Source organism: Schistocerca cancellata, chromosome 2 (genome assembly GCF_023864275.1).
Source record: "Schistocerca cancellata isolate TAMUIC-IGC-003103 chromosome 2, iqSchCanc2.1, whole genome shotgun sequence".
Classification (NCBI taxonomy): domain Eukaryota; kingdom Metazoa; phylum Arthropoda; class Insecta; order Orthoptera; family Acrididae; genus Schistocerca; species Schistocerca cancellata.
In genome coordinates, this window is record NC_064627.1 from 590,923,863 (window position 1) to 590,946,834 (window position 22,972).

General features: G+C 37.8%; 1 protein-coding gene across 3 annotated transcripts in view; it reads right to left on the reverse strand.

Moving 5' to 3' along the window:
- LOC126162223 (ralBP1-associated Eps domain-containing protein 2) overlaps window positions 1–22,972 on the reverse strand; it is a 116,079-nt gene that overhangs the window by 70,430 nt on the left and 22,677 nt on the right. For 2 of the 3 annotated variants that reach the window (XM_049918581.1, XM_049918580.1), the window contains exons 2-7: window positions 22,785–22,953; window positions 22,359–22,444; window positions 7,140–7,338; window positions 5,121–5,355; window positions 4,232–4,559; window positions 1,160–1,252 (exon numbers count right to left, since the gene is read on the reverse strand). In XM_049918581.1, the coding sequence (XP_049774538.1) occupies window positions 1,160–1,252; window positions 4,232–4,559; window positions 5,121–5,355; window positions 7,140–7,338; window positions 22,359–22,444; window positions 22,785–22,953 (1,110 nt within the window). Of the gene's footprint in view, window positions 1–1,159; window positions 1,253–4,231; window positions 4,560–5,120; window positions 5,356–7,139; window positions 7,339–22,358; window positions 22,445–22,784; window positions 22,954–22,972 lie in introns of those variants that run through there. The other variant, XM_049918582.1, reaches the window with a different exon arrangement.

Below are 22,972 nucleotides of genomic sequence, written 5' to 3' on the forward strand. Positions count from 1 at the left end.
ACAGTCAGTTTTTTTCGTTTGTTAGACACTACATTCTAGATAAATTTTCCTTCTTGTTTTGTCTGAATGTCAGCATGACATTCTAAAGCTGTTTAAAAGCTGGTAATGTTTTTACCCAGTATTCTATTATGTGAACAGTGACTGAATTTCTCACTTTCAATCCACTTAGTAAATCAGTACAGTCTGAAATAAAATATTTATCTGGTTTCAGAAACAAGTAATGACCTCCAATTAAAAAGTGGCATAATGTTTGTACACAGTATCCATACATGTGTGAGAACTTTTATTGCAAACCTGTTCAAATACAACAATGGTTCATAAGATGATTGAATTTGGTGCTATTTCCTCCCGTATTTTAAAAGATTGTCAAATTTTAAGCAGAGCAATAGACCAATTTTAAGCAGAGCAATAGACTGCTATAGTAGCTAGTTCATAGTTCCACGCACATCCCTTGTACTAGCACCACGTGAGTCAAATGTCACGTGATTGTTCGAGCACCATTAATACTGTATCGAGAGCTCTGTCATATCACGACATCTCGAGCCTGTTTGAAGGCAAATATTATTTGCCCATCCCTGCCCTTCCAAATTCTTAAAAGTAAATTTGCACATGACCTCAGTAGCCAAAGCTTCATCTGTAAATGTGTGATAACCCCTATGTACTCTATTAAACAATGTAAAAATTATAACCTATGCAGAAATAGTTTAATCTACAAATATAAGACAACCCTGTATTTTTTAAATGACAAAATGGGAAAAAAACCTTGTCTTATAATCTAATAAATATGGTATGTTCAATGTCACAAATGCACGCTGTTCATCTTCAGCTGAAAATCTTGCTCAATGGTTACATAATCAGTTTACGAATAATATGCCATAGTTTCACAACATTCAACTGATTAAAATTGCCACATCCAAGAAAGTAATCACCAAATTACTATTTAACAAAGATGTTAAATGTTACACACAACAAAAACAAAAACAGTAATAGCACTGTGCAACTGTATCTATACATACTAAAGTGTACCACAAAACACACACACACACACACACACACACACACACACACACACACACACACACACACACACACACACTTTTATATGTTGCTATAACAGCTGAGTAGCAATGGAATACATTAAAGTGGTCTCTTACTTTACCTGTTCAACAGCTGATTTATGGAAATCAAAATTCACTGGCTTTGGACCTGGAGATGATACAGAACTCGTGGGAGAGTCCACAAACTTTGTCCACTGCAAAAATGAAACCAAATTAACTGAAATGTAGCTGTAGATCAATTACACCATTGCACACTGCTACAATCTATTGTTTCCATTCCTCAAAAATAGCATTTTGTGAACAATTATGAAAACTGATGCATTTTCCCATGAAGGAATTATTTATTCAAAGCAAAAGTATTTTAAATGCAATGGCATTGATGTCAATGGAAATTTAGTGATTAACACTAACATCTCGCACTTTGTTAAAAGTCACATGGATTAATGGTTAACATGTAACGATCTAACACCAAAATTATAATCAACTTCATTTAATTTGAGCAAACTTGGCGGACACATTCCTTTCAGTAAATTTTATATTTCATCTCTATTCACCAGTCCCTAAAACAGTATTTCTCGTCTCTGATGTAGGACAAAGTTTTACTGTAAACAAGTAGTAAATAACATGTACATATTTAAGAACATATTTCCATCATGTTTTAGATTTAAAGAACTGTGTCGATAATAATGCTGCTGCTTTTTATCTTTCTATATGAGAGGCACAACTTCTTGTCTATATTTATAACTTCTCTAAATTCTCCCTAAACATAGTATAGAGATACTATCTCAAATGCATTTCCTTTCTTGGCATCTGAAATTATATGACCGTGCCCTAAGGTGATACAATTTCAGATGCCAAGAAAGGAATTGGTTTGAAATATTATCTCCACCCCATGTTAAGTGGGAATCTGGAGGATATGTTTATCAATTCAACAACCTTACAATGATTTAAACGCAGTCTTTCAGATTTGGGAAAAAGGAGATATTAATTATATGAACTAGTCGTGTGGGGTTGTACTGTTGAACTGCAAAATTTGTTACAGTCCACCATATTACAAAGTAATTCTTTCCTCTGTAAACACAATTCTCAAAAAGAATTCCATCACACATAAAATAGATACACATTACATAGGCAATACACAAAATGGCTTTAAAAACCAAGTTGTGTGTGGCAATAACTGTAAGTATTAAGTGGAAAAAGATAAAAAGCACATAAAAGATTCATGTAACAAAATATTTGTTTATTAGACTGTGTGTGTCAAGAACACACTTTTATTATTTTTCCCAGTCACACCTCATTTTGCTATATTCTGGGAGCCTTAAACTGAGTTTTGTTACTCTTTCACAGCAGTCTTCTGCCATCCCCCCCCCCTCTCTCTCTCTCTCTCTCTCTCTCTCTCTCTCTCTCTCTCTCTCTCTCTCTCTCTCTCCCTCTCCCCCCACCCCCCACCCCTCTCCATATAACACTACCTCAAAACTCATGCAGGTCTATAAAAATTTAACCACGACAGTACCAGTCACCATTTACTATGATTGGCCGAGCACAACTTTTTACCATATCACACAATCCAGCTATCAACAACATATTCAATGCTCAAGTAACAATTTTGCTATTTTGTGTGTCTACACTTACTGATTGCTGGTATTCAAGCCTAACTTTTTTCATGAAGAACAGTTCTGTTTAACATTCTGAACATTGTTCCTGAAATTAATTGACCTTCATGTTGGCACAGATATTTTCTGTCTTGCATAAAATTTTATCAGTAAATTTGGTTGACTATCTACCTTTCCTTTCATCATGAATAACATTTCTTCCATCCTACATGAAATAAGGGAAAAGCAACCACTCATCTATAGTGGGTCAATGCATGGAGCACAGCAACACTTAACAGAAAACAGCCTTCACATTAGCTTCCAAGCACCAGCTCTTTTTCCAGTAATAACACACACATTCAAACACACCACCAATACATCCAAATGCATACTCCCATGGTCATGGCATGGTTTTTCCATCCAAAAATTCATCATACCACAAGTCAAAGGATTTTTTACTTAAAATCATACACAATTAATTATCATCCAGTTTAGACCACTGTTTATGCTTTCCTATGTAGAAAACTGATCCCAGCACAAATGTTGCCCATGGTGGGATTTAGAACAGATGCAGTCATTCTAGAGTCATTTTTGAGAACAATAGTGCCCTAACTGGAGTCCACTGAATTGTGGTAACTCACACAAACAAAATAAATATCACTACTATCCATTGTCAAAAAATGTCTAGCATTGATTTTTGTTAAATTTCTTTCTTTACTCTCCATGTCCTAGCAGACTGCACCAAGAATGTAATTAAGTTCAAAAAATACAGTCGCCAACATATCTGTTCAATACGGAACCAAATGTGATAGACTGTATTACTTCACAAACATTACACACTTAAAAAAGAAACAAATTTGTTATTCTAACAAACAATACTCCACTAATGCAGTGCATTTTGTATAAAAGAGAGTGCACACATAGTTGAAAGTTCCTACCAGTAACTCACTACTTTGTGAATACAAATACATTTAAAATTAACATCTTCAGTCACCATGAATAACTCTGAATTAGCAAACCGATTATAGTAAACAATAAACATGCACATACTTCATTGGGCCCAGGTCATCTTTTCAAGCTAGAAAGATGATCTACTACAGACAAGATGTAAAATTTATAGTTAATTTAGGGGAAAACTTTTTATTTTATTTTTTTAATATTACTACATTCTAATGCCATTAATGTCTTAACATGTGTTCAAATATTTTTACTTCAAACAGAGGATGGGCTGTCTTTACATTAAATACGTAATCTCTCAGCAGCTACAATAGTGATTCACAGAAGTTAAACAAATACAAATCATTATCACTTGTTTGCAATTAGAACTTTGCTTCTCCCAATCAAGACTAACATTTTGATGCTGTCCCTCCAATTTTGCATAAGCATCTCGACAGTTGTCATATTATCTGAAAACTGTTCCAAATGTGGAGATAGAAACCAAAACATTCAAGTCTCCATCTGTAATATAAAATGTCTGTAAATATTAACATCTTCAGCAGGAAACACTTTACCTTCATTCAAGTCTCCATCTGTAATATAAATATCTGTAAATATTAACATCTTCAGCAGGAAAGACTTTACCTTACTAACATCCTTGTTACTTCCCCGTAGTGGTGAATCGGTGTCACCACCTGCTGATGGTGATGGGCTGGGAGGGCTGTCTGCAGATACCAATGTTGTCGTCGGCTCAGGTACAGGTACCACTGTAGGGGGTGGAACTGAAGTAACTTGTACAGGTGCTTGTGGGGGCGCTGGAGGCTGTGTCACCGATGCCGGGAGTGGTGGAGCCAAAGTAGGTGGTAAACAGTCTGGCAGATCTATGTTATTACGCCGGAGCACAACAAGGTGCATTGCTGTGTTGAATTCCTCAATAGAGAGAGCACCATCCTTTGTTACATCAGCGAGTTGCCTGTGCACACATTAAGTTAATTAAGAAGGCTCACTAACTATAATTTACAAAACAAATGTTGTGATCTACAGAAATACATCACAAACTATATAAGGACTGTCAAGTTTAAAAAGGCAGAAATAACTTTTTAGTGAGTAACAATCCATCACTTAAGAACTTTGCAGAGATAAGGACTGGAAGTTTGAGCAAAAATAATGGCATATGTTAGATGAGTGGTAAAATCATGTATAAAATTTAAAGCAAGTTTTTTCCAACAAAGTTTGGTCCTATAAAGTTTGGTCAATGCAGTAAATGTTGTAGCTGGTTAAACAGTTAATTTGAAAATAGTTATAATCTCAAATCACAAAAAATTAGTATAAAGAAGGTACTAGTACACTGCTAATACTGACAACCACACAGAAAAAATGAAAAATCAACACTTTCATATTTTCTTGTTGATTTAACAACTACTCAGCAATGGCAATACTTTCCCAAGTGACCTTTCCGAGAAGACAAAATTTTTGCCACAAATTATTTTCTGATTTATTAGTAATGTCAATTTTTAAGAGCGAGCTGACTCACCATATCTTTCTCAGCTCATGAACAGGTAACCTTGATTTTTCAAAGAAAAGACGTGCAACAGAACCAGCAACCAATCCTGCAGGATCTGGTTGCAGTGAAAGGAATTGAGCAGTGTAGTATTCTCGTTGCTCTTCGGTGATTGTCCACACTTCTGATGGGTCACCATCATCATCACTGCTATGGCGGTCCGATGACTCCTCTTCAGTCCCAAGTAACTGTCGTTGTTCTTCACATACTATTTTTAATCAGAAAAGAAAATGTGTATCTGAATATTAAAACTCTTCACAATTTTAGTTTTCACAAATCACCAATTAAAGCAGTGAGCAGGGACTGCTTAGATATAGCTGTAAATAGTGTGTTAATATTTTTGGGTGCTCTGAAATTGCGAACAACGGTTTTCATTATTTGGTTTGTTACACAGGGCCTCAAGAAAAAGTATAGTATAACAAATGTAGATGACAGTCCTACAGTAATGAGGAGCTATAGCAGAGCACATCTACCATTTCTCTGATTAAAGCTTAACTAGTAGCTGTGTGCATTAAATCACACCAGTGTGCTCACTGACTGCAGTCATCATTTTGTAACCTTAGGAACCATCCAAACAGCAAAATAGCTCTAAACGTGGTTTTCAACATCATATGCCGCAGTTTAAAGACTGAAGGTCTCTTCTCATTATATATATCTTAAAATAAATTAGTTTAACGATCACTGGAACACATTTTTGCATTGTAGAGCAACAATTTTCATGTTTTCTACCTGTTCCACTTATGCAAGGTAATGTGTAAGTGAAAAGTTTCATATCACAAGTGTACAGCAGGTATTCTGCATGTTAGAATTTAATTGTTGTCATTCTGTCATTACAGTTCTGAGAAAACTTCATCAGTGATTAATTTGAGCACTTACAAATACCAACAACATTCACAGATGGAATCGGCAGTTTGAAGAAACAGGATATGTGTGCAAAGCAAGCAGTACTGTCCAGCCACATGTATTAGCACAAAAGTTGAGATAATTCACCTTTTGTTGGAACTTGGTCCATGGAAATCAACATATGAAGTCACTAGGGAGCAGCAAATGCTACAAACAACATTTGGCATGTTCTCAAAACAAAACTGAAATGTATATTTCTAATGTGCTCTACCAGTGATTACATATAGGCTTCAGAATGTATGGTGTGAAACAGATATCACTTAAATGATGATTGTGTGGGCAAGGGAAGCCATACAGAACAGTAAACAGTTTTGAACTGTCCTTACATTCTCTGTAATTCTGTATCACATGCACTACATAGTTATAACTGTTATATTTGTTGACAACCGGTTGCTTACAGACCATCTAACACAGAAAAAACCTATTCAAGAATGCATCAGATAGTGACATGTGTTCTTTTCACAACAGCACACTGCACTACTAACTACCTCAGATGCCTTTTACCACAGCCAATTTACCTGTGGTTGGAAACCTAACTGTTGTGATTAGTTTCAGTATTATTTGATACATGCGCATTAACAGTTAACTCCTCCAGACTGTCAGAAGTTAGCAGTGAAAGTTCACAGAAAATTAATACAAGCACTATGATCCTGTGAAATAAATTCAGTGCTGCACTTTAACAGCAAGTGTATAAATGTATCCAGTTGGAATCACAAAGCTGCTGCGGCCACAACCATTCTGACAGTGCGAGTAATGGTATACCGCAAACATCACCTTTACTATGTTCAACTGCAAACAAGCGTCAATCAAGTTTTTTATTATGTTTCCAGTATAGTTTTTTTATGGAATGTTGTCATTAATGTAATTTTATGTGAAATTTCAGCTACAGTACAGGCTCAGTTGAAATTTAACATGTCAAATTTATGAATGACTTTACAGGGAACAATCAAATATTATACTAATTGTGCAGGTACAGAGTGCATAAGAGTTTTAAAATTAAAATTATGTTCATTGCCTGCTGTAATGCATGCACAGAAATAAATGTATGATAAAAGTTAAGAAGAGTTATATTCACTGAAAGAAACACACCTATTCCATGCCACTGTGCAGCTGCTGCCCAGTTACGCTCCTGTACACTGTTAGTGGGGGTAGGAGAGTCACTGGCTGTGCTTGATGCTTCTGGTGATCGACTCTTCTGTCCACTTGATAGTGACAGAGCACGCCCATTATGAGTTGGAGAATGCCTCCCAATCACATCACTATTGCAAGCCATTCTCCCAGCAGCCACCTGTTCAGACACACATAGAGGTTCACCTGAAAGCCACATGCACAGCTTTGCATAGTTAACTATGCTCTCTGACAATTTAACAGCCTTTACAGTTGATATCCTTGGTTTTATCAGCCACATACACCCTTGAATATCTTGAAATGCTTGCAATGAACTGCGTGTTGTGTGTCAATTTAAGCATAATAACAAGTCATAGAAATTGCAAAAATATTTCACTTCAGACTGAACATTTTGTGTGTGTGTGTGTGTGTGTGTGTGTGTGTGTAGGGAAAGGGGGGGGGGTTGAAAACAAATGATAAATCCAGAAAAGTAGGGGTGGTGATGCTGGTGGCGGCGGCAGCAGCAGCAGCAGCAGCGGTGGTGACCAGTACACGAGCTTTTGTAATGAAGTGATCAAAAATTTAGTAATGAAAGCAATTTTGTAAAAAATAAAATGGAAGTTAATACTCTTCAGATGAAAGAAGTATGAAAATTAAATGTCTCTCTGAAGCTTACAGCACTACTTCATGATGCCACTAAGGGCCAACTGTATAATACAGTTAATCTTAGATTCGGGTCAAAAAATTAACTCTAGTCAAGCTGAACTCAAAAATCTGTACTGTATGAATATAAAGTACAGATTTTTTTTTACTCTGAACTGTGATTAATTTTGAATAGCAAAATTCATGGATCAAGTCAAGTTCAACTGTAGTTATCAGTTCACAACCTATCAACAGTAATGGTTAAGGAAAACATCAGCAATGTAAGTAACTAGAGCAGATAATTTCTCCCAACAAGAATTTGGAAAATCTGATCTAACTGTAATGAACAGTACTTTTATGGATTTCAACAACAGCCAATTAAGACTGAACATCTTTCACAAAACTGCTCTCTCAGTTTGAACAGCAGTAATTACACACACACACACACACACACACACACACACACACACACACAGACAGGCAGTTTTAAACTATACACAATCCAGTGCTCACCGAAGGTCAATCTACCAAATTCCCAAATTGCTCATAAAGTGCAGTGATGAATGAAATTATTAAGCACTTGCAGGTAAATAAACAATGACATCTTTAACAGCCAGTAAGCAGACAATACAGATGTATGCCTCTACTGCAAGGTATACTGGTAGTTTCTTTAGCACTGTATATCAATAGCTCTACAACATGAAAATTGTTTGGAACTTTCGTCCATACTGAAATCTGCCTAAATCAGTAGCTAATAACTGTAATAATTATTATGGCATCATACTCAGCAACCAGCTGAAAGCCTGATGCAATGAGATGGTCTGCAACAGTTTTTGTTCATGGTTGTGATCCATTAACTGCTAAATGATGAATTCGCTACAGAACTGATCACAAATATACTTATGAAAACATTATGTTATGAAACCATATTGCCTGAACATGTAACTTGCTGTTCTTGCATTCTAGGCAACTGTGGTGCAGCATTTTAATTGCAACAAGCTTAAGTGCTAAAATGAATGGTGAATGGCTACTAGGCTGCTGTTGCCTTTCTACTGATGAAACTTTAGCAGTTTGCATGTTGATTTTACTGCATATTTTATCAAGAAGCATTTGGCTTTATGAGGCCAAGAGGCTCCCGTTCCAGTCCAAACCTTTCTACCACAAAAAAAAAAAATTTAGGTGACTGTGACTCACATTAGTAGCCATTGACACTCACCACTACATCACAAAGGTAGGAGACACTTAAAGAGCTGAGAATTATATTGTTCTTTTCATTAATTATTCTGATGAGTCTACTGAGGATGGTAATGAGTTCCAAAAAATCCACACCTAGTTCACAAAAGAGTGAATCTATTCTTGGAATTACATGATAAACAATTTAGACAGTGTGAGATTTTCATTCTGCAGCAGAGTGTGCACTGATATGAAACTTCCTGGCAGATTAAAACTGTGTGCCGGACCGAGACTAACTCAGGACCTTTGCCTTTTGCTCTACCATCTGAGCTACCCAAGCACGGCTAACACCCCATCCTCACAGCTTTATACCTGCCAGAACCTAGAGCACTATCCCAGGAAAGGCAAAGGTTCCAAGTTCGAGTCTTGGTCCAGCACACAGTTTTAATCTGCCACGAAGTTTCAAAATGGTTCAAACGGCTCTAAGCACTACAGGACTTAACAATCGAGGTCATCAGTCCCATAGACTTAGAACTACTTAAACCTAACTAACCTAAGGACATCACACACATCCATGCCCGAGGCAGGATTCGAGCCTGCAACCGTAGCAGCAGCACAGTTCCAGACTGAAGCGCCTAGAACAGCTTGGCCACAGCGGCCGGCTGCCAGGAAGTTTCAATTTAGACAGCGTCTTTGACAAAAGCACTAAAGTAATTAAAACTAAGACAGACAAATGTCGTGCACGAAATCCTTCTTGGTCCTTTGTTTATGTCGTCATGACATTTTTAAAATTTTCTGTCACAATTTATCAGCATTTTTTGTCAAATAAAGTCAGCAATGGCTTCCTTTCATGCCTTTACTTTGTTGGTAATAAGTACTTTATCAGCTTTTGCCTTCATTTATGTCCTAACACTGTGCCAAGATGATTTTCAGCAACAAATATTTTTTGCTGTAAAGAAGATTGAGAAGTGTGCCCTCTTCTGCTTGTTATTTTTCACCTTTAAAACATGAAGCCTTCAATAATAAATGTGTGTAACAATTAATATCTGTGAGCAAAGCCTGAGATTCGTGTCAACAGCTGATTTAATGGAGTTGCCTAGTATGTTAGGAGGAGGAGAAGACTAGTGTTTAACATCTCGTCAACACAGAGGCCATTACAGATGGCTCACAAGATCAGATTAGGGTGAGAGAGAAGAAAGTAGGCCATGCCATTCCAAAGGAATCATCCCAGCATTTGCCTTAAATGACTTAGGGAGATCACGGAAAACCTAAACCTGGATGGCTGGATGTGGGTTTGAACCATCATCCTCCCAAATGAGAGTGCAGTGTGCACTAACCACTGAGTAACCTTGCTTGATCCTAGTATGTTCCATATTAATTTAGATCAATACTGAACATAGATCATTTGATACAAGTTTAGTATTACAAAATGTAGCACATTCATAAACTAGGTTCATTTTCTGAACGAAGGTCCAAATTGATCCACTGTCAATGACATTTATACAATCGCCCTAAGTGTTAGTACTTAACAACTATAAAATAAAGTTTTGTCATAACTGCACAAAAAGTCAAGCTTGCAGTGTGTAAGAAATTTTAATGTATCACTATTCCTGCACCTTTTTAACTGTTTAGTGAGGTATATTCACTGGAATAAAGTTATAAAACTACAATCCAACATCATGGTGGTGCCTCTATCACTTCATTACTCTGCAAAGTACTTATTTTCTGGCTAGTCTAGGTATTCAATAAGTAAGACGGGTTGTTCTACAGTTGCTCTGCAAAACAGCAAACCACACTGCAACATAAAATCTCACCGTAATATTCTGTTCACCTGTGAGATTTCAATAACAATAAAGTGCACTATGTAGGCTATGAGAATAGACTACTGTATCCCATGAAAGGACCAACAAACAATTAGTATCATGAAAGGAGTGCGAGCAGGCAGATCAAGTAATAACTTTAGGGTGAATTGCATAAATGTCACTGACTGTAGATCAATTTTTACGTTATCTCAGAAACAGAATTCAGTTCAAGAATCCATTCTATTGTGTATCACTCAAATTGGATCAATTGTACGAGGTTTAGTGATGATCTACATAAACACAAACACATTTGTTAGAACTTCTAAAATCAGCTATCAGCACGATTATTGTTCTTCAACCAAATATTAATGGTACATTACAGATACATGCTATTTATTATTGATGGTGTCATGCTGTATAGAGGGCGGAAAATAAGTGTCAAACTGTGTGCTCTTCAAAACTTCTCCACAGCTGAAACAGATTTATTGTTGGAAATCTTATTGTAATAACTGCACTCTGAGTCATAAACTTAAAAAACTCTTCATTCTCCACATGAACAAAGAATGCCAGAGGCAAAAGAAGATAAATATGGAAAAAAATTCAGAGAGCTGATCTGGGTTAGAACCAAAGATTCTCTGGGCAATTATTCAAGATGCAAGCACTGAACTACTGAAATAATCTTCAATCGAAACTAGCTGATAAATATTACTGTGTTAAATGAAGCACATTTGTAAAACACTATCTCTGTTCATCAATAAGCATGCAGCTGTCATATCAGTTTCAGCTCATGTTTGGTAGTTAAAAATTTAATACAAACTGTGTAGTTGCTGCCATTTGAGCCTAAAGAGCATTTTTGTGAGAGGTATTCATTCATTATTGTCTGATTTCATACTTCATATACTGAACTGTTCACTGCAAATATTCCACATTTCTCTTCCTTACGCTGTTGATACAATGCCATTCAATTAATCACATTAATTATAAATCATCTTCAAGAAAAGTTATCGTCTGCACTCATTACTTATACAACCGGTACTTTCCATAATCTAACCTTACAAATCTATAAAAAGAAATTTAACTTTAATAGTGGGGAGAGGTGTGTCACATATTTACTAACTTTTTTATGCTAGTAACAACTCCTAAATCATTTTCAACTTGCACTTGTTCAAAATGAAAGCACTGTTTTGTAGTGTCACTAGGTTGTGAACTGACTATTACACATAAACTTTGTTTTATCTGTGAAATTTAGACAATCAAAGCTGACCCTAGTCCATGGTGATATAATCTGATTGGTTGGTTGCAGGTTACTGGAATAAACAGCTAGATGATCAGTCCCTTGGTCAAGAGATAGTTCATCTGGACACACACACACACACACACACACACACACACACACACACACACACACACACACACACTAATCCTTATTCCATAGATCATAAATACAATATTTCCTAATGATGTGGAACATGTTACTTTAACATAAGTTTTCTTTACACAAAATAATTAATTAATTAATTTTCTCCGTTACTACTTCATATCTAAGAATTCATCTATTGAGTAGAAGGAATTGTCATTCAGAAAATCTTTTAATTTGCTTTTAAATGTTGGTTGGCTATCTGTCAGACTTAATACTATTTAGCAAATGTCCAAAGATTTTTGTGGCAGCATAATTCACCCCTTTCTGTGCCAAAGCGAGATTTAATCCAGAATAGTGAATATCATCGTTTCTTCTAGTGCTGTAGCTATGCACTTTGCTGTTATTTTTGAATTGGGATGGGTTATCAATGACAAATCTCAGAAGTGAATATATGTATTGCGAAGGTACTGTGAATATCCCGAGTTCCTTAAATAAATGCCTGCAAGGTGATCTTAGGTGGGCTCCAGCTATTATTCTGATTACATGCTTTTGTGAAATGAATACTTTCTCTCTTAATGATGAATTGCCCCAAAATATGATGCCATATGAAAGCAGTGTATTAAAATAGGCATAGTAGGCTAATTTACTGATATGTTTATCACCAAAATTTGCAATAACCTTAATAGCATAAGTAGTTGAACCTAACAGTTTCAGCAGATCATCAATGTGTTTCTCCCAATTTCTTATCAATGCACAGACCCAGAAATTTTGATATTCTACCTTAGCAACAGACTTGCGTTCATAGTCTATATTTATCAATGGTCTTATGCCACTTACTGTACAGAATTGTATAAACTGTATTTTCTCAAAATTTAGTGATAGTCCATTTGCAGAGAACCACTTAATAATTTTCTGAAAGACATTATTTGCAATTTTCTCAGCTGATTCTTGCTTCTTGGGTGTGATTATCATACTTGTATCATCAGCAAAAAGAACTCACTTTGCATGTTCATAAATAAAGAGTGACAGGTCATTAATATATATTAAGAACAATAAGGGACCCAAGAGTGAACCCTGTGGGACACCATTCTTGATACTCCCCAACTACAGGACTCTGCTGGTTTTTGTAGACTATCTGTACTGTTAATTTCAACCTTCTGCATTCTTCCAGTTAAGTATGAATTAAACCATTTGTGCACTGTTCCACTCATACCACAATACTTAAGCTTATCTAGAAGAATTTCATGATTCACACAATCAAAAGCCTTTGAGAGATCACAAAATATCCCAATGGGTGATGTTCAGTTATTCACTGCATTTAATATTTGATCAGTGAAAGCATATATAGTATTTTCTGTTGAAAAGCCTTTCTGAAAACCAAACTGACATTTTGTTAGGACTTCATTTTTACAAATATTTGATGTTACCCTTGAATACATTATTTTTCAAGAATTTTGGATAAAGCTGTCAGAAGTGAGATTGGGTGGTAGTTGTTAGCATCAGATCTATCCCATTTTCTATGCAATGGTTTAACAATAGTATATTTCAGTCTATCTGGAAAAATTCCCTGTTTCAGTGAGCTACTACATTTGTGGCTGAGAATCCTACTTATTTGTTGGGAACAAGCTTTTAATACTCTGTTGGAAATGCCATCAATTCCATGTGAGCTTTTACATTTGAGTGAATTTATTATTTTCATAATTTCAGTAGGAGAGGTGGACTGAATTTCAATTTTATCAAATTGCATAGGTATTGCCTTTTCCATATACTGCCTTGCATTTTCTAATGAATAGCTGGAACCTATTTTCTCTACAACACTTAAAAATGATTATTAAAAATGTTTCTACTTCTGACTTCTTGTTAACAAACTTTTCATTGTGTTTGATAAAACTACAGTCTTTCTGTGCTCTCGGTTGCCCTGTTTCCCTTTTCACAATATTCCAAATTTTTTAATTTTATTATTAGATGTGCTAATCTCAAATATAATGCACGTACTTCTGGACTTTTTAATAACTTTTCTTAATACAGTGCAGTAGTTTTTATATTGTTTCGGGATCATTACTCCTCCTAGCTACAAGATCATTTCCCTTTTCTGTTTACAAGACATCTTTATCCCTTTAGTAAGCCATGGCTTTTTACATGGTTTCTCACAACTATATTTCACTGTTTTCATAAGGAAACTGTTTTCAAATATACTCACAAAGGCCTCATGAAATAGGTTAAATTTTAAATTAGCATCATGTTCCCTGTACACCTCATCCCAGTCTAACTGTTGCAAGCTTCCCCTAAAATCTTGAAGTGTTAAATCGTTAATGGAATGCACTATTTTGGAGGACTGTTTTGCATTACTGTATGAAGCTATACCATATACTGTAACTAGCTGTGCATCATGGTCAGACAGACAATTCTTAACAGGAAAATTTTTTTTATTAAATTTATCTTGGTCTATGAAAACATTATCTATCAGTGTTCTGCTTTCCTGTACCACCCAAGTAGGAAAATCAATAACTGATGTCAAATTGAAAGAAACAAGTAACACTTCAAGGTCAAGCATTCTATATGACTCTTTCAGAAAATCTACATTGAAATCCCCACAAACAATAATTTGCTTTCCTTTGTCTGACAGGCAGCACAACAAAGAATCAAAGTTTTTCAAAAATAGTTGAAAATTTCCCAATGGGGACTTATACACAGCTACAAATATAAAAGTGCCTTTATTTAGTTTAAGCTCACATACACATGCTTCTATGTGTTACTCTACGCAAAATTTTTTAGTTTCCAAATTTTTCACACTATTACTGATTTTAACATATCGTAACGTAAGCTAGACATTGATTGAATTATGAATGTTTGTTGGTGCGGTGAAATCAAAGCACTGAAAGCAATTCATAATAGTAAAAGTGATAAGGTTAAAAACCTAATGGATATCAGTTGAACTGGTAATAATAAAATAATGTGAGAGAAATAATCAAGTTAGTAAGTGGTTGGAGTCAGTCAAGAGTCGCCCAGAGCTCTGCATATGATGGGGGCCATTCCTCTCACAGGCACCCCATCACCCCTAGCCCATTGTACCCAGAGTTTTAAACAGGGGAACAATGTCCACTAATCACTGGGATACAATTCCTAAAATGGAAATTGGGTGTGATGGAAAAAAGGGGGCTAACCACATATAAAAACAATTGAAACAGAGTAAAAGAGGGATGACACAGACAGCTGGCAAAGGAGGTACAGTCGAGGGTCCCTTAAGCCTAGCATGTGGCAGGGGATGCCCCAATATCGTGCTTAGCATGGAGAGCCAAAAGCAGGGAGCATTTGACCAGGATGTGAACTACATCTGTAAGGCTTTGCAGCTGCAATGTGAGCATGGCTCATTACATAAGATCAAACTGTGGGATAATCTGTAATGATTAATTCAGTGGAAACATACAACATGAATTCCTTGTGGGAGAAATGAAAGGAAGAGCATTATTCAGCAGCAGTCCCCTTGACAGTGCAGGGTTCATTGGGGGGCATATAGTCCACCAGATAGTTTTCAATCTCTGAGTGACGAGAGAGTTTATTTGGACCCACAAATACCCACCTGGGACTGTTAAAGTCAATGTTGGTCAAGTAATCACTTCTTAAGCCGAACAGTGTGGAAGTTAATTCCCCAGGATATCCACATGATGGTACCCAGAGAAAGGCAATTGAGCAGGCAGGATGACTAAGGTCATGAGAAAATTATAAACAGCAGACACCAAAGGGTGACGAGACTAGCATCAACCAATAGCATGGAGACTGTCGTTTAGTCACTACAAATTGAAACGAGATCACAGGAGGTTTGTTTAATAACATGTAGGGCCCTGTTAATGGGCACAAGATCCATTACAAAAACACTACCCATTCCTGGCAAATGATGTTCCTGACCAGGGGGAGATGTAATAGATTATCCTGACTTATCTACAGTTTTAGAACTGCCAGTGTAAATAACAGAAGCACCTTGATACTCTTGAACTGAGAGGAACAGCTGCCGGAATGTCATTGGGGCAACAAACTTTAGGATCTTGAACAGACCAGTCCTAATACATGGTTGGGGTTTTAACCAAGCTGTTGTGCATGGAAAAATGCAAGGAGTACATTCTAAGGGGGTTAAGCACAGGTCCCAGGAGAAGGTCTCGAGGCACAGTCCAATGGTTATCCTGCTTGAGGGCAGTTGTCAGAGTGTCGATGCCCCTTTATACAAAAACAAGTGGTAAGTTGGATGATTAGGAAACTATTGGATACTGAAAGTATAAATTGAGCTACAGTTGACGGTTTCAGAACTGAAGAGGTAAGATCCCCACATTGGCAAGGACACAGTCTAGTCTGGAAGGTACCTGTTTCATTCCACAATAATGAACTGGATCCAATTATTTCAAAGCTAAAGGTCCCACTGAGCCATAAGCCTGGCACCCATAATCTGATCAGGATGAGACTAGAGTCCAGTAAATATGGAGAAGAGTAGTGCAATCTGAACCACATGAGATTTGAGCAAGGAAGCAGACAGCATTACACTTTCACATGCTGTTAGTCTTGATTGGAGAAATGTGGGGCAGCCATTCAGACTTTTATTAATGCAGAGTACCAAAAATCGAGGTCATGCAGCAAAGTCCAAGTGCTGGGTACCCAAGTATGGTTTCGGCCAGGATAGACTGTGATATGACAGCAATGCATGACTCGTGTATGAGCAGGAGAGAACTGGAAACCATGGGAAAGGGTCCAAGTGGAGACCCTTCAGAAGGTGCTTTTGAACTAGCATTAGGCCACAGCTAGAGATCGGAAACCATACCAAATGCAACAGTCATTGACATACCACATAGGGGTGACCACCGGTCTGATGAAGGTCACTTACTCACTGATAGCAATGAGGAGGAATGCAACATTCAGCATGAAGGCCTGAGGAATGTATTCTCTTGGACCTAAGAGTAGTTGAGTGATGTATCAATTTTAGCCCAAAACAACGGGTAGGATAAAAACCGATAAATAAAAATAAGTAGGGAGCCTCGAAAGCCCCAGTCATAGAGAGTAAATAAAATGTGATGGTGCCACATAATGTCACTTGCCTTATGTGGATCAAAACAAACTGCAATGTGCTGTTTTCATTAAGAAATAGCTAATCAGATTGCTGTTTTCAACCTAACGAGATGGTCGATTGTAGTCATTCCTCCTGAAAAACACACTGACAGGGGGAACAAATAAGTCCACAAGTCCAGAACACAACAGAATTGTCAGGTTACCATCCTTTCACACAATTTTCTGAGCATTTTGATAAGGCTTAATCACTTAATAGCTGTCAATGGTCATTGGATTTTTGCCTAGTTTAAGGATTGGGATGCTGATATTATCTTGTCACTGCAAAGGGAAAACACACTCTAGCCAAATACGTTTGAAGACCATAAGCAGATGGAGACCTTGAGTAACATTCAGGTGCTGGATCTTCTAATTATGAATTTAGTCATGGTCTGGAGCCATACTGTGTGCCTGGTCAAGAGCTTGCAGCAGCTTCCAATAAGTGAAGGGTCTTTATATAATTCGGTGTGATGGGGAATGCGAAGGAAGGAGATAAAGAAGGGGGAGATGTCTTCAACTTGTCTGTTAGGCATCCGAATGGTATCCATGCAACAAGAGGATAACAACACTGTGATAAAGCAGGGCATAATGTGTTTGGCAAGAACTGACACAGCGGCAGAAGGCAGAGACCCATAAAGCTTGTTGACAGTCCAGAAGACTACACAGCTTGGCCCTCGCCTGGGGACAAAATGACATGTTCTTGAGGAGGAACCACACACTTTTACCATTTCTTCCTACTGCATTTAATTAAATAGCAAGTCTTAGTGTGAAGCTACTTAAAAGTGATGAGGGTGCTCTGTGCACAATATTGTTTGAGATGTTGCAGTGCCCTCGAATATGCTGAAAAGTTGTTGCAATGTCTTTGGTCCACCATGGCACCAGCTGGCAGTGGCTGGGACCTGTAGAAAGGGGATTAGCAGTTCCAATAGTGCAGCTGATTGTGTCGGAGACACCTCCCACAGTCTCAGAGATGCAACGTGTCAGAAGAAACGAAGGTGACAGAGGCATACATCTGCCAGTCAGCTCTTCAGAAAGTCCAACATGGTAACTGGCCCATCACATGGTGATAAGGTGGTCAACAAGAGCACCTGAAAGCAGTCACTGGCGCAAGGTCATCATGTGGTAACCACTGTAGTGAAACCACAATATTGAGTGAAGAGCTTTTTGAGTCAATAACAAAAAAAGTGTCATGGACAGCACTGAAGTTGGTAGTAATACCATCATTTGAGGGGAGACAGATCAAAATCAGAAAGCAGCTGGTAAATTGGAAGACAGATGGAATGGTGCTTCTCCGCAGGATTTACTGCACACTGAAATATGCAAGCAGGAGCAACAGGAGGATAGGGGTGAGAGAGGATTATTGGATTACAGTGAACATCTCAAGGTAAGCAGTGCCCTCTGTGGGGGAAGATAAATGTTACAAATGGTGACTACTGGGGTCATTTACACTTGCACTGCTAGTGCTTCCAATGTTATATGGATGAGATTACACTTACTGACAACATCAGTGCAAACCAATGAATAGACGCCTCCAGATGCTCTCTCAGGACAAGTATGGTGCTGACCAAAAACAACTCAAGGAGTTGGAGAATGGGCACCAGGGAATTGTGTTTCTTGGAAATAAACACACATTAGAACAACAGGAAATTAGTTCCTGTAGTTCCAGCACATGCGAGTAATATTTACTGCAGTTCCACTGAATTATCGCATTAAGTGTGTCCAAGTCAGGAGTGAACAGCCCAGAATGACAGATCAGGCAATAGGATCACTGCCTGTCACCAGTGGCAGCGGAATGAAATCAAGGAACATTGGTTCTGAGTAAGATGCCATGGGGGGATCTGGTGTCTCCAGACAGAATACTCAGAAAAGCCTTCTCCCAAGATTTATTTATTTATTTATTTATTTATTCCTCTCTCTTTCACTACCTTTGGCGTTCCAGAATCTTGTGAGGGCTTATCAGCTGTGGCCATAGGAAAAGAAGAGGAGTGGACAGGTGTGGGACCCACAGTCCACGGCTCCTTGAGCCACTGGCAGGTGTGTACATATTGTAGTGCAGGAAACCCACAAGGGGAGGCCCATCACCTCCCATGGTCTAATTTGTTTACACAATTGCTGTCAGTTGATGATAAGGGAGTAAATATGTCAAGTAGGGCCAATGATCTGGCCACTGTAGTGGCGAAGGTCGACATCACTGAGACCAGATATAAATTATCATATTTCCACTGAGCTTCAAAATATGAGAGGCAATTGGAAGCCTTCAGTTCCTCGATTTTGGATTCTTTCATTAGGGTACCACACTTCAGGGGTCAGGGAAGGTGGTCATTTCTGCAACTGACAACAAGTAGTACAGTAAATGATGAGTTTTTATGATGTAGTCGACCACAGTCTCCACAAATCAGGTTGCATGCACACCGGGAGGCATATTCCTGAGTGTTGACATTTAAAGCAGAGTGTTGGCATTTAAAGCATCACATTGGGGGTGGTAAATACCACTCCACATCACAGCAGTAAACCATGATTTTGATTTCTCTGAAAGTGAATTCCTCTCAAAAGCAAGAATGAATGCTCCAGTGCCAACCTTGTTGTCTAGTGGGCCTTGATGTACACGACATATGAAATGGATACCACACTTCTCCAAGTAATTGTGAAATCCTCCATCCATCCACGGTGTTAAGTCCCGGAGAAAAAATGGTACCGTGTACCACATATTAGAATTATGTGGTGGTGTGGTAACTTGTACATGACCGAGATTCTTACAAGAGAGTAACACCCGAAGCTGGGTAGGATTCAGCAGTCTGATTAAGACGAATACACTTTGTAATTTATTATGAGAAGAGACTTCCTCAAAAATGTTTTCAATATTCTCTACAAAGAACATTGGCCTAGTACACAAATGACTATCTGACAGAGTGCAAAATTGGAACTGAGAGGAGTACATTTCTGCAAATCGTGCAGCTTTGCTCCTATGGTGTGGGCAAGAAGGGAATGTTCTTAAGGTTGTAATGATCTGCACTGAAGTAGTCCATTTTGTCCGGAGAGACTGCTGGAGCCTCACAGCCACCAGCTGATAGTTTTCCGGTGCCCCCAAATGGACAGGCACATACAAATACTCTCCTTGGCATGCATGGAGAGGTAACAATTCAAGCATCGACAATACATTCCTTGCTTAATCAGGGGGCTATCACCAGACAGGCACCTGAGGAACCCTTACATGGACTGTCTACCACACTGGCTATCGGGCGACCTTTCCCATGCATGCCATACTTAGTTAAAATATTTAACTGAGACAGGTAGTGCAAAATAATGAAACAATATGGGAAACACCATAATCATCCTACGAGGAAGCTAGGTTGACAGCATGGAATCTGTTCTAGGGACAAAATCTGAGAAAAGGTATAGTCAGAGAGTAAGACTGCAATGGGCTAGGTCACTGTGCCTGTGTACTCACGAAAGTAGGCAAGACCCTTGGGGTACTGTGAGATTAATGTTTATGCAACTATGATTCCAGAGTTTAGCTTGATATGAACTCATTTTATCTGCATCTCAACGATCAACTTCGTTGTGCCAATAGAAGTCGGTGTTAGTTTAACTAGACGCAAGTCCCACACTACACATTTAAAAGAACATTTTTGTTTTTAATCATAGCTGCAGTTATTTTCATGTATATAGAATTAATTTACTTTGTAACAGATATGAGATTGCTCCACCACCAACTTCATTACACTTTAAAATTGCTACTGGAGGAGCACATAGTAGACTGAATATTTAACCCATGCACCAAAATTTAAACATTCTTCATAAGCTGGAAATTCAACACAATAAATGTGTTCATTATCCACAGTTTTTCTGTCATAATATGCTTTACAAGATTTATCTCCTGTAGGCTAATTAGAAGATGATAACTGGTAGCAGTGCTTGCAATAATGGAAGGATTAAACAATCAGCAACACACACACACACACACACACACACACACACACACACACACACACAGAAACAGCAGCCACTGTTACCTGCAGGTACTATGGCCTGATACTGAATACGTCTGGGGTCGCATTCGGGCCTTAGAGCACAGAGACAACCTTGGCCGTGGGTGCGTGTGAGATGTACATCTGACAAAAGGCTTAGTTCAATAGCTAACTATACCTAGCAGTCTTCACTATAACTACCCACCTGGCACTCAATGCTTCATTTGTGTGGTGAACAGCAAGACATTATTGTTGCTCCGTCCCAACTATTTAAAGAAAAAAATCCTATGCTACACAATTCCAATAAGCTCTAAGCTGTGGTTGTGTAGCTCCACAGAAAAATGCTTAATAAAATAAATGTCTTAAGTGCTTCAGTTAGCATTTACTAATGTTTTTCATTGGTACTCACAGTTCACACAGTTATCAAGCAGTTGCACATAAAGTATCCTTGTCATTAGACTATGTAGGTGCACAAAAGGGAAGCAAACAACACAGAAAATGAAGCAGTTCTAATAAAATCAGCACAACAATCGAGAAAACTGTTCCTGGAGCTTTGATATATCTGATAGTCGCAGAGAAAGCTCTATGTAGGATGGATTCACCTACTTGGGACACCTTATAGGCAATTTTTCTTTCTTATAAATGAGGAAAGTATAATATAGGTTATATCCTTTGCTCACAAAGAGTTTTTTTCTGTTCTGGGTCTTGAATGAATTGTGACATAAGTCACAACTGGAACAACTCGCAACTACACATAGTATCCAAAATTTCCAAGAAATATCACAATATAAATTCCCTCTACAATACACTGCCCATCAGGGAGGTTGTTCCAGTACAGTGTCACACATCTCTAAGGTCCAGTCAACACTAAAGTTGCAGTAACACTCTGAATAATGACAAATCAAGTGTTTCACAAAGATCCTGACTTTATTCACCCATATAGAATTTGTAGTATATTCTTCACAGATGTATTATTAATACCACAAATGTTGTAACAATTTAAGATAAGCTGAAAAAGGTGCAAATAATGCACAGACAAATAAAATAGAACATTTTTTGTGTAATGTTAACACATTATATTATAAAACAACTCTGAAGTGCCTGTTTTCCACACAAATGTCATGCTGACAACACAGACAGTAATACGATGCCAGGCTATCTCACTAACCTGATTCAGACTTCTATCAGTGTCACTGAGCTGTATTAAGTCAGGGCTGCCTGCACTCTGATTAACATGGCATCTCTCCCACTTCTCTATGAAAAAAAAGGTACAAAAATATTATTGAAGAATATTTTCAACTGAAACTTCAGTTCCAACTACAAATAATATTTGTAGAAAAAAATCACTAAGTAGAAACAGATATTACAGACCTCATTAATAGTACTTTTATAAATATGTATCTAATACAAATCTCCACAATTAAATTACTGAACAATTAATCACCATTTACAAACTGATTTCCACACACAGGCAAGAGATGGGGAGGAAGAGAATGAGGGTGGCTGAATGAAGCGAGGAGGGGGAGAGAGAGAGAGAGAGAGAGAGAGAGAGAGAGAGAGAGAGAGAGAGAGAGAGAGAGTGTATAAACCTCACCCATGCTGTTGTTTCTTGTGAAGCGAGGTAAAGGTACATCTAAGTTAGTTTGAAATAATTCTGGACGAATTGGTAACCCTGCCTGGAATGCGGCAATAAGCTTCAGTGTCCAGTAGAACTGTCGGCGCTCCAAATAATTACTTCTTCCAACTCCACATATGTCTGTAATCTGGAAAGAATTGGGGATA